At 41.4% G+C, this 12,851-nt stretch overlaps 1 protein-coding gene and 1 long non-coding RNA gene across 2 annotated transcripts; one reads left to right on the top strand and one right to left on the bottom strand.

The window, feature by feature from the left end:
• The first annotated feature begins 26 nt into the window (after window positions 1-26).
• On the top strand, window positions 27-6,468 carry LOC107316686 (coiled-coil domain-containing protein 173-like). Its single transcript, XM_015868477.2, has 6 exons — window positions 27-154; window positions 930-1,086; window positions 2,711-2,850; window positions 3,477-3,669; window positions 4,206-4,370; window positions 4,907-6,468. Exons 1-6 carry the CDS (start codon window positions 57-59, stop codon window positions 4,985-4,987), a joined length of 834 nt encoding a protein of 277 aa, XP_015723963.1. The 5' UTR covers window positions 27-56; the 3' UTR covers window positions 4,988-6,468.
• On the bottom strand, window positions 3,087-10,579 carry LOC107316690. The gene is made up of 3 exons (XR_001556512.2): window positions 9,218-10,579; window positions 9,015-9,130; window positions 3,087-3,293 (listed from the first exon to the last, which is right to left on the bottom strand). It is a non-coding gene; the product is annotated as an uncharacterized LOC107316690 (long non-coding RNA).
• Window positions 10,580-12,851: the final 2,272 nt, after the last annotated feature.

The following is a 12,851-nucleotide window of genomic DNA, read 5'->3' as shown; positions in this document are numbered from 1 at the left end:
TCACCGCTGGTGAAGAACCGGGAACCTGATTTTCTTTGTCTCGGCGGAAGCTGCCGATGGAGCACGAGCAGCCGGGCGCCGAGCAGCGGGAGGTGGAGCGGGAGCACGGCCGCTACATGGAGCGCCGGGCGGTGGCCAGAGAGCAGCTGGCGCAGTGAGTCGGGGCCTCGGGGCGTCCCGAGTCGGGGCTCGTGTTAAAAAGCCTGTCGGATGTCAGCAATGCCCACGGGCCGTGTCTCGGGCTGCCCGCCATCGGCACGGTGATGCCGCGCTGGACGGAGGGACCGCGTGTGCTCGAGCCGCCCGTTGTAACGCGCTACGTTCAGCCCCGCTGCTGCGGTGGGCCGGGAAGCACAGAAACGCTGCTGAAGTCAGTTCTGCGGCTCCAGAAACGCCTTTTGCTGGCGGTGGCAACGTCTGCTCAAGTCAGCTAAACAAAGGGAGTGGTGTTCTGGTGCCGAGAACAAGCGGTTTGTCTCCCTGGGGCAAAACTTGTCATTCTTGTCGTTTCCCCACAGTGATTCATACATCAGTGTGACGGGGTGGGCTGATGACCGCTCCTGTGCCTCGGCCCGCGCTGTAGCATTGCTCAGAAGGCTGTGCTCTAAAGCTGAACTTGTGCAGGGAGCGGGCCAGCTGTTGAACAAGTGAATCGAATGCAGGCTGTCATTCAAGTCCATTTGCTGGTCACGTTTGCTTTTGCTAGGATTAACTTAATCAGTAAATTTCTACTCTTACTTTTTGTGCTGGTGCTCAGCTTTGTTGCTACTGTTTTAAAAAACATGATTCTATTTTGATCAGATGTTCTGCTTTCACTTCAAAGTATCAGATTGTTCAATGTTCAAGTACCTGTAGATGTGAAGTATTCCAATCTGTTCCCTGTGTCACGAAGTCCCCAGGCCGTTAGCTTTCTTCCTTTTCTGTTTCAGAATAGAGGAGCACAAGCATCTGGCAGACCTGGCCAAGCAGGAAAACAAAAGAGAAGGTGAAAAAATACAAAGGCAGAGCCAGTTGTACCAAATGGAAATTCAGAGAGGAAAAGAAGAGGAACGGGAGGAGAAACTTGAACACCAGAGGCAGTATCATGTAAGTAACAGAGGGAGAAAGTTCATTATTTGCTTCACCATGAAGCACATGCATTGGGACTGTGAATAAATGGGTCTCTTGGCAGCAGAAGGTTTGCTGGTAGCTTCAGTAATGCTGGGTCATAGCCCCCTGCCTTGCCAGCTGTAGGCAGTATTGTTCCTTTCCTCTTTTGAGAGGGGCCCCTTGAAAGTTGTGATGTGACACCCAAAGTTTTTACTGGTCTGTAATGGAAAATACTTCTGTAAGCATCAAAGAAAAGCCTTGACTTGAAAACTGGATTTAAGGCTGTTTTAAGCCCATTTTTCTTTCTTAAGAAGAGGGGAGTAGTCTGAGTCTATGAACAGGAAAATATCTTTACACATTGTCTTTGTGCTTGTGACTAGAGTTGTTTAGGAAATCATAGAATGGTTGGAAGGGATCCTGAAGATCATCTAGGTCCAGCCACCCTGCTATAGGCAGGGACACCTCCCTCTAGACCAGGTTGCTCAAAGCCCCATCCAGACTGGCCTTGAATGCTTCCAGGGAGGGGTGTCTGGTAGAATGACACAAAGATGGTAACAAAGGTGGTGACAGATATTCAAAAGATTATTTATGAGGAAAAACTCACTGATGTGGATGCCTTCACTGGGAAATGCTGAGGCAATCTTCACCAAGGAGCAATCTCCAAGAGATGCTGCCTTAGTGGTGGTCAGCCCTTAAATGAGGTCTAGAGGAGGTGGACTCAAGCTCCATCCCTTCTGGGAGCACAGCTAAATTACTCTCACCTGTGCTCCCACAGCTGACCCAACACTTGCCTCAGCTGATTAATGAGAGGTTCAGGCTGTGATTACCAATTTCCCATACAAGGGGGCATCCACAACCTCTCTGGGCAGTGTGTACCAGTGTCTCACCACCTTCACAGTAAAGATTTTCTTCCTCGTGTCAATCTACCCTCTTCCAGTTTAAAACTGTTTCCCCTTGTCCTGTCACTACATGCCCTTATAAAAAATCTTTTAAAATTACTCATCACATCTGCTGTTCCCTCCTCTATACCTCCTACATGAGACCCATGCTTAAGCAAGGAGGCTGAGGTAAAAGTACTTTGATTCATTGGCAAGTGAGACAATGCAAGGAGAGAACTGACATTGAAACCCCGTTTGCCTTTTTTCCCCCTTCCTATATTCCTTTTGGTCCTCTTACTCCATTAGCCTTCAACCATGCATGTGTGAGAAAAGCATTATATACTAATTGCCATTTCTAGGTGACTACAAAATGCCTTGTGCCTCACACTTTCACACTTGTACAGAGTTACTGTTTGTATCCTTCAGAGCCTGTGCCATGTGAATGACACTTGGAATGGGAGATTATTTGTGGGCAGTAGGGAAGCAGAGGAAAATGTAACTGAAGGATATTGTGCTGGGGACTGTGACTGCATACTAACTTTACTTTTGTGGTAGTCTGTGATAGTTAGGTTCTGAGTGTTCTCTTCCGTCTGTTCCTAGGTTCTATACCTTCTCCACTGTTACAAGCAAAGAGCTCTAATTATAGACTAGATGTGAAGGTTGTACTGGATTTTTCTTTTCCTATTAAATATTTCTGAAGTTTCATTCTACATTAAAATAAAAGTTCTTTTTCATTTAAACAGGAGCATGCAGCTGAACGGCAAAAAATTAAAAATGAAGAGAAAGAAAAAGAAGACAAAGAGGATGATCAAATTAGGGCTTATGTTAAAGGAAAAGAACTGATGGCTGATCTGAGAAGAGAGAAAGATGCAGAGACTTGCAGGTAGGTTGAGAGTTCTTGGTGTTAAGATTCAAAGCTCCAACTTAATTTTGTGACAAACGTCATTGTGAATTCATATGCTACCAAAATCAAGTGTGCAACACAAGCAACTTTTCAGTAATTAAAACTTGGATAAAGGTGGAAAATTCAGAAGAAATGCTTATTGGTTTCAGTAGTAATTGGTGCTCTGCAGTCTCAAGTCTTCAAGTCACCTAGACTGCAGGTCTCTGCATCAGCATGTTGCCTCTTTCTAAGATGCATAAAGAAACATGTTTATTACAGTAACAAAGGAAATTTTTTACCTGCTTAATTGTGAGGAGATAACGTTTCTGAGCCAGTGCAACAAGTTCCCTTTGCTTCCTACTTCCAGCCAGTACTCCCAGCATTGGCCTCTTTTGGCAGTGTGCTAGGTGAACTGTGTGATCGCTGTATGATCCATCTCATTACTGCAACAAAAAGCTAGCATGACAATACATACATACATACATACATACATATATATATATATATACATATATATATATATATATATACATATATATATATATATATATGGAGCAGTTATTTGCCATCAAATATTGCCATATCAAATATTCTGTTATGATATGGTATCTTTTGTTGTGCTTCAGACTAATTGAGGAGCATCAGGACAAAGCTTGTAAAAAACTAACTGCACAGATGAACAAGGCATTGAGGATGGAAGATGATCGTCTTGATCGAGCAGCTGCAGAGGTAGAAGATAAGTACCAAGTGAAAAACAAAGAGAAAGAAGCAAAAAAAAAGGCTGCCATTGAATCTATTGCTGAATACAGAACCACTGACGTAAGAAACCTAAACTGTTCTTGTCTCTATTTCTGGTGTGTTCTTAGGAATAACTTCTAGGATCACTGTGATTTTTAGTGTGCTGTTAGTGAAACATACATATGCATTCTCAGCAGTTTTCATCATACTCACAATCTGCAGTTATACATCTAACACCTTAAGCAAGCTGTAAGAGGCATGCAGATTCATCCCTTTGAGTCTGAAAGCCCTGTAATTTGTGGTAATTTGTGCAAACACTTTCTGGTCTCAGCCGCGCTTACCGCAGCTGAGGAACCTGGCCCAGATCACAGCTGCTGGGGCTGGTGCCATCTTTCTGGGTCCTCTCTCACACCTGGAGTTGGACATCATCTTTTGGTGCTGCTGGAAACTGTGGGCCTGGCCAGAGTGCAGCTGCCATGATCCAGCAGACTGGAGTGCTGGTGTGGAGCTGCATCATTATTGCTTTTGGATCTGGCCTGGAGAGTGGCTGATTGCAAGATGTGGCTCCTCAAACTAGCAAGGTGACTGGTTAATCTCCTCTATTTTATAAAATGCAGGCAAAGATGAAATTGCAGAAGGAGAAAGAAGAAAAAGCAGAGGGTGAGAAGGACCGCAGTCAGTGGATAACCGATGATCGTATCTACCTGGAAATGGAAAAAGCTAAGAAAGACAAACAACATGATGCAAATGTAGAATTACAGAAGTTTCGACTCCAGCAAATGGTAAATAGAAGCATGCATCTGTACCAATAACGCTGGATATTGTCTGCAGGGCAGGGACAAGAGATGTGCTGTGTGTATGTTTTGTTTGTGATCTGTGTGCATTGCAGATGTTGGAACTGGGGAACCAGCCACATCTCAGAGGAGCGGAACAGAAGTTTCTTTTTCAGCCCATATTGGTCAAGGAGGATTACTAGGAAGAGCTAGTGGTAGGAAAGAGATCAGTGCTGCAGATATAGCCTCAAGAGACACCACTTAGGAATGGAGATCCCCTTTCTGCAACTGAATTTCCCTTGAGCTCGTGACCTTATTATTCAGTTCCTTGTGATGTCAGTGCCCCAGCATGGGAGCCACTCACACAAAGCTTCTCTTCTCAAAGAATGTTGTGCAAGTCTTTTTTTTCTAAAAATTCACTATTGCACTTTTTTTTCATAACTTCTGAGGACTAAATGTGATAAGAATTCTGAATATAGGTGCAAAAGTTTTCAAGCTAATTATGTTGTAAAATAAATACTAAGCTGTGTTATTCTGTTTCTCAGGCAGAGAAACAGGAAAAAAAACAGCAGGAAAAACAAGCGGACTTGGACTACGATGCTCGGAGAGAAGCCACTTTTCATTAAGAGAGAAGATGAAGACTAACAATGTGTCACAAATGCATGTAACTTTTATTTTACCCTCTAAGCATCCAGGATGCTCCAAGCATCCAACAAGGCTCAGATTTAGGCCTCCTAAGTAGTTTGCTTTTTTTTGTTTTTTTTTTGTTTTTTTTTAATTTAATTTAATTTTATTTTTTAAAATCAAAATTAGCATGGGATACTGCTGGAACTCAGCTACCTCAGTGTGACTGAGCTACTTCTTCAGAAAATTATAAATAAACATGGAGGGTATCCAGCAAAAATTCATAAAATATCAGCTGAAGATTACCAAATTAGTTTTTGCTAACTGGAAAAGTAAACAAGTGTGTTGTTTTTTTTTTAATATACTAAATAAATAAAAGGCTTGTGTAGCACTATCCACATTCTTCCTTGGCAAATGTATGCGAGCTGCTGTCAAACACTGAGCAAATTCTTGGAAATGGGCAGGAATGTTGTGACTTGTGTTTCCCCCGTGTCCTAGAATGCAGCCAGGACTCTGAGCAGTCCCAGGTATTGCTGTGAGCTGCTGAGCTCTTTCTGGACGGCAGGACATGGCTAAATACAGCTGATTCTTTGTATCCACTTGTAAGGGGCCGTGCTTTTTACACTATTGCCTCAAAGTTTGCTGAAGATCATAGAATCATAGAACTACCCAGGTTGGAAAAGACCTTGAAGATCATAAAGTCCAACCACAGCCTAACCATAGTGCTCTAACTCTAACAACCCTCTGCTAAATCATATCCCTGAGCACCACATCCAAACAGCTGTTAAACACATCCAGGCAAGCCCTGGTCAGGGATTGAGATATCCTTTGTCTGAGGGTAACAGATGGACAAGTCCAGGGGCAACAAGAGAGAGATAAGCTGCAGATGAATGGCCGTGAAGTGGTCTTTTGTGTGTGCTTATCTCAAGGAAGATGGCCATCTCAGGGGTACTCACATGACTCTGACCCAAGCCCCCAGGAATGTCATGTAGGCAGGGAAGAAAGATAAAAAGAGCATGGACAAACCTTGAAGTTAGGTTTTCTGACATCAGATGCCTCACTACGTGACACCTGCATGCTGAAGAAGCTCTTGAATGCTGAAGAACTTCAAGATAGGTACCTGGCTTCAGATACCTCTACTGTTGCCCTATTGTTGCCAACGGACTCTCCTGGGCTTGCTGCTTGAGACTCTGCTCCGTGAGACCTCGCTGCTCCTTCCACCGCCTGCTCTGCTGCTTGTGGCCTGCCACTCTGCTGCTGCTCTCCCCGGTGCCTATTTTGCCCCAGACCAAAGAAACGACGTGTGACAGGACACTGCTGCATTCAGGTGGTGGCTATCCCTGCTTTACACAATTATTGCCCTTTTCCTACCTTTCCTATCACCCACTTTCCCATCCCCATCAACCTAATCTTGGTGTTCACTTCTCTCCCTTCCCCACCCCCTCAGCTGACTATTATTTCTAATAAACTGGTTGGAACAACATTTGAATGTTTTCTTCTTAATCTCATGCTGGGCATAATATATCAAAAGAACCTTGCCTCCCTCCTATAAATTGGAGCCAGACACCACTTCAGTCAGTGCAGCCCAAAAGGGGCTGGTTGTGGAATGAAGCTGCTGCTGAGAACATAACATTTATGTATGTATTTTGGGGGGCATCTGCCCAAAATAGCAGTAGTTTGGGATCATGGCTCAATACTCATCACTGTTTGGAGCATATCTTCCTTCTTAAATATTCATCTAAAAGGCTCTGGTTTGTTATTACTCTGGAATGTGAAAAGCACAGTAAATAGGAACAACCAGAACAACCAACAGATCTATCTACAGAGAAATGCTAATATTGCTGAACTGTCAGCTAAGTTACACAGAGTTCTTTCCAGTTATCTTGGAATAACTGACTTGTTTGGAAATAAACTTCTTTTGGGGGAAAATGAGGCATGGCAATTAGCTTCTGAAATAGTCTCTAAATCCCTTTTATGTCTTTTTTTTATTTTTTATTTTTTAGTTCACTAATGAAAGATTTATTTCCCCTCTCTCTGAGCTAGTGCTCTTTTTATTACTTCAGGCTTTTTTCAGCAAAGAATGGAAACTTTTAATAAAGGCTTTTGATGGCAGAAGCTGAAACCTTGAGAAGAAGCACTGACTACAGTAAGAGTTGTACTGAAGTCGTCAGAGCTCGATATAATGCTCCGAATGCACACCCAAGTGCATATTTACACATGCTCACTACCATGCACAACTGATGAGTTAAATGGATTTTCGTCTACTTCTACAGCAACAAGAAGCAAAGTGGCCTGCAGCCTCATTTCCTACTTAGCTTTAAAAAAAAGAAATCAAAAGCCTTGTTTTTCTTACATTTGAAATTCACCGTGTTTCCATGGGGTTTATGCCCCTTTTTTTCTTCTTGAAATGTCTACAGAAATACCAAATTCAACTACCAGAAAGCAATTCATCCTTTCAGTTTACCTAGAGTGAATTAAGCATAGAGAGTAGTTTTTAAACACACTGGCTAAGTGTGGATTCAGTTGCTTATTTCAGCATTAAAAAAACATTAATCAGTGATACTGCCTCGACTTCCAAAGATGCATATGCTTTGTGTGCTTGCTTTAAACGATTAACTCTAGTTAGTGATCCCTATAAAAGAACAAAGAAATTGTTTTAGCAACGTGAAGAAATAAATAGTTGAGGTTCTAGAATTTTTAGTGACAAAACATTATGGTAACATTTAATTGTTCTTTGCAGTTGTCCTACATGAAAGGCAAGAATGGAAATCTTGCAAGAATAATACAGAAGACTAAAGTAATTTATATGTTTCATATGTTGAAGAAGGAAGAAGAAAAGACTGGGTAGAAGTTAAAAGAACAATTCCCTGTGCAAGCAGAAGCAGATGAAAGCTACTGAACAGCCTGAGATAAATAAATGAAACTGAGAAAGTTGAGCTTGCTCTGTCTGGCAAGGAAGAAGCTAAGGAGAGAGCTAGGAGCAGACTGCAGCTGTTAGAAGGGTAGTTCTGCTAAAGCAGAGCCAAGCTCTTCTTGGTACTGTCAGATGATTGATTTTAACAGATTAGGCTTTGGAAATGGTCACATTTAAAGCAGGAGGTTTGGTCTAGGTGACCACCAGTGGTCCTTTTCAACCACAACTTAAAAGATAACAACACAATACAGGAAGCAAAAGTACAGCTGGTAAGCAGAGACAAATAATTGATCTGGAAAATCTGCTGAGAGGTATCTCTAGTCTAATGCCAAATGTCACTGCATATGTTTATTATTGCATATAGATATATGTTTACTGCATAAAGATGCAATTTATAGTTAGCAAATCAGAATACACTTTGAGAAATAACTTGACTACTAAACATGAATTACTGATTTTGCTCAACAGAGCCCCCTCTCAGCTGGTGTGCTGCCTTGCTTCAGGAAGTCATAGGATACATGCACATCACTTAACAGATAATAGTCTTATAAGAAGGCCAGGACCTAAGAAATACAGGGCAATCCTAGACAGACCGAAACAGAAAACTTAAATCACTGTTTTTTCCAATGTGTCCTCAACTCTGTGGAAATGAACCGGGAATTTAAGCGCTTACCTTCAGGGTCAAATGGGATTTTTCAGAGCAATACCACAAGTCTGATGCCTGTATGACTCTAGCAGAAGTCTTCTCAGATTAAATTATGACATAGAAAATGGAAGAGTAACTTTTAAAATACCTTGTCCTAGGTAGATTTAAGTTAACCATCTGTGCAGTTCTTCACTGTCAAGTGCTGATCTGTGCTGGAGTTTACTAGTTCTAACATTACAGGCTGCTACTGCTCAGCTCAGAGATGAAGATGACGCCTAACTGGAAATGAACTTTTACTGTGGTTGGCACCACAGGGCAATTATGGATGGACGCTTTCATATGCCAGTATGGACTGGCTATATAAAACGCTTCTAATTTTTTTATTTTTTATTTTCTTCAAAGCTTAGCAGTGGTTTTAGGTCAATGAATTTGTTGTTTTAATTCTTATAGCTTTGTTATTTTCTTGTACCTTTTTCACGTTTATAACACTTTCCCGTTTCAAGACGTAGTCTTCCTCCTTTGTTTGGTAATACATCTTTGTCTCTGCTGAATCTTCATTCTTGTTCTGGCAGTGCATCTTTTTCTCTGGTAGAAGATCTTCATTTTAGTTTTAAGTAGCTCAAAGGAAAAAAGAAAAAAAAAAAGAAAGAAAAAGGACTTCATAAGTGGTACCTCTGTGCCTGAAGATAGATGTAAGATCTTCCAGAAGCATCTTTGAAAGTCCTTGACAGTCCTTTCCTTGTTCATCAGTTTGAACACGACAATGAGCTTCTGCTGGAAGTAGGAAGGAGGAGGCTTTCTAACTGTTAAGATTCAGTCTTTATTGAATTATCTTCACAGTGTGCTGTGGCTTAAAAGCTGGTCACTGCAGGTACACTGAGGTACTCTGCTCCCTGCAGGACTCAGGCACATTGGCTCTAACAGTGGTCTGTCACGAGCAGCAAGAGAAGAGCCAAAGACAGCAGGCTTAGTAAAGGGGCAGCATCAATATTTTCAGCTGGCACATTGCACTAAATAACCAGTTCTGTTGATTAAGTCAGAATCTGCAGATCTCATCTCAAAATAAACAGAATGTCTTCCAGCACATCCCAGTGGGAGCCAGCTGGGCTCACCAGCTCCCATCTCCAAACTTGGTCCTTGCTGAGAGAAGCACTTGAGCAGGTGGCATTAGTGAGGACCGTTGAATCATTCTTGTCAGCAGCACGGAAAAGTACTATTGCTCTGTGTCATCTGGCTTTCACTGTCGTGATTTCAGATGACAAACTGTTCATCTGATGATTAAGCTGAACGCATGGATGACACCCTCTGCTGCTGCCTTTGGGGCACTGTAGCATTCATTCATGTACACCGAGCGCCATCTGCCTGCAGTGAACTGGAAAACCCCGTTGAATAAACGCCTACATAGGGATATTGAACCTTGCTGTGAATTATATTTTAATCTAGTGTAACATATCTGGATGGCTGTAGAAGTATTTTCTGGCATGTTTGCTCTTTCTAAAACAAACTATATTTTCTAATTCCTTTAACAACTCCTGTAGCATTTCCTCTTTTGAAGTCAGGTACATACAGAAAGCCAGTGAAGGAAGAATTAACTTCAATTTCAGCCTCCAGCCACTCTCATTAATACATGTGGGAGAACACAGTCACATTTCTGAGGAGAAAGGTAGGGTACAGCATTAGAATGACACTACACTATGGCTGTGTTCATAGGGTCTAATTATATCCCTAAGTCATTCTCTTTTCCTAACCATTTTTTTTCTGTTTCCTACAGAGACATTGCTTAAAGAGAGAGATCCTCAGAATTTAATGAGCTTTACATGCAGCATAATGCTACAAAGTGTCATTCTTACTAGAATTTTAAGGTAATTACTTGCGGATTGTTAGAACAGATTGTCACTTCCAGGGCATATATTGTGTTAATTTACTGGTTTGTTTGACTACATTCAAACTTCCAGATCTAATCACCAAATGAAGTATGTTCACACAGTTCAAGCAGAGGTATCCTGCTGTCTCAGTGATGTGATAAATAACAGGTAATACATACGAGATCCTACTCTTTCTTGAAAAAATTATATATATACGCACTTGTTGTAGAAGATAAAAGAATCCTTTTCCTCGAGGCCTGAAGGAAAAGAGTTATCAGCTGCAGTGGCAGAGGAACATAAATCACAAAAGACTTCTTAGAGCAAAAAAAGATAAGAGGGAGATAATATATATTTTTTTTCTAAACAGGGGTTGAAAATAGCTTAAGAAATACACAGTTGTGGGAGCTTTCATGGAACGTGTTAGGGATGAAAATAACTCAAAACATAACAAAGACTAAACATATCCTTTCCTGAGGCTAAAGCAAATTGCTTTCCCTGAGCTAGCATGTATTGTTTCAAGCATGGCTGGAAAGGGGCTAAATGGTGTTTGGATTGGAGCTTTCCAAAAGATGGAAGAACGTGCCCTTCCGTGACTAATGAGTGCTCGTAGGAGGGCTATCAGAGAGCAGGAGCTTTTTGAGTAGGGAAAGGGAGTGCTGTGAACAACATGTACAGCCTATGTTGTCAGATCATTGCAGTCCAGTCCAAGTAAGGTATTTATCATGTATTTCCCAAAGACCCCATGGATATCATTTATTTAATTCCTTCCTTCTAGAAAGAGGGACCTTCTAGGGCTTTCATGTTTCTTCTTCTCTCACCCTATTTGCCTGTCCCAGACAAGAGAAAGTAGCAAGGAACCTGACAGCAGCAATCTGTATGATAAGAGGGAGTTTATATAGTGGCTGTTGTAGATTATGCCAGTTAAAAAAAAAAAAAAAAAAAAAAAAGTCACTATCCTGTATTCAGGGAAACAGAACAAAATGCCACGGTTTCCCAGAGGGGCAACTGTCCAGTACTCTCCAGGTACTCTCGTGGTACCTGTGCATTTCCTGTTGCTCTTAGAGCTGCCCTTGTAGTCCAAGAGCCAAATCCGTGAAGGCCAAATCTAAAAAAATGAGATACTGGGGATGAAACAATCCCAAGGATGTCTTTTGTCCCTGATGCTCAAGAATTATATGTGGCACTCCTGGTTAAGTCTGTCAAGCCAAGTGCAATTTATTTCCTTAATGTTTAGTATGTTTGCAATAACTCTGTAAGACCTACAGAAAAGGTCTGGACTTTCTGCCAGGAAGGCCATGTGTTCAGCCTCTGTGGCAAGTATAACAAATGGATCATCATTCAGGATGGGACGCAAAAAGATTTAGCCCATGACTCATTTTTAAGTTTGGGCCTCCTTAGCATAAGCCTTTCCCTGTGCTGCTCACATCCAGTAGAGTCTTAACATCTCTCAGCAGAACCTGTCCACTGATAATAAGGTCAAGCTATACATTTGCTTTCCTGTTCTCCTGCTGTTTTATCTTGAAGCATAATACTTGAGTTGGAAAACTTAGAGCAGGGTTTGGGGTATTTTTCGCTATTACTGAAACCTGTCATTTCTGTTTCAATGCCAGCTCTCAATAATGGCAGCTAGAAGCAAAATGTAGCTGACCTTTATTTAAGATACAAGATCTTAGAGCCCTTTATAGATCCAAAAGAGAGATGGTACACATCACTGTATATACATCCAGACATACTCTTTTGTTGAACTGACTATGTTAAACAAACAAACAGAATTTAACATGTTATTGGTAAAAAGGATTGTAGCAGCAAATCCCTGACTATCACCCAGGAATCTTGTAATCAATTTCTAAAACTCCAAATTTTTGGCTAACCTCTTGGGTTGAAAATCACTGACAACACATGTAAGCGTAATGTAATGAAGTGATTGAAAATTACTTAATTTATGCACCATTATAATCCCCTCTTATGCAACATCTCTGGCTAAAGTACCCCCAAAGCCAGCTGCTATCTACAGCTGAATAGTAGCAGGCCTATTAAGCCTCTTAAATACTTGCATTCTAATTCCTAAATTGGGTGGTCAGAGCCTTAGTCTGTGCAATTTACTTCTATAATTAAGATCCTATCGGTGTTTCTATTATGAACCCTCTTTTCAGCCCAATATATTAAGGAGACTTCTTTTCTGTTTTAACAGTGAAGCCAACCTATTGTCCATGATTTCATGTACACTGTGCTAGTTCCTAGTGAATAATCAAGCAACTCTTTGAAACACTGACATTTTTCATTAACTCTGTGCCCTCTCCTAACAATTCATCAATGCTTCTTTTATTGTGAGTACGTGTACTTGAAGGTTATTCTTCTCTGATATGCCTGCTTCTAGTCATACATCCCTGTAAGGTGGAGTGATACAAAGATAGCAGCAAAGATGATGAAAAATAATCAAA

This window comes from Coturnix japonica, chromosome 7, assembly GCF_001577835.2.
Source record: "Coturnix japonica isolate 7356 chromosome 7, Coturnix japonica 2.1, whole genome shotgun sequence".
Lineage (NCBI taxonomy): Eukaryota > Metazoa > Chordata > Aves > Galliformes > Phasianidae > Coturnix > Coturnix japonica.
Note: the sequence above shows the minus strand (reverse complement) of the source record. Positions and strands in the feature narration are given on the sequence as shown.

What these genes read in the sequence shown, in the direction of transcription:
- LOC107316686 (XM_015868477.2), top strand. Translation starts at nt 57, where the DNA reads ATGGAGCACGAGCAGCCGGGCGCCGAGCAGCGGGAGGTGGAGCGGGAG. An exon ending in GCCAGAGAGCAGCTGGCGCA is followed by an intron (nt 155 to 929) that starts GTGAGTCGGGGC and finishes TTTCTGTTTCAG; the next exon opens with AATAGAGGAGCACAAGCATC. An exon ending in AAAGATGCAGAGACTTGCAG is followed by an intron (nt 2,851 to 3,476) that starts GTAGGTTGAGAG and finishes GTTGTGCTTCAG; the next exon opens with ACTAATTGAGGAGCATCAGG.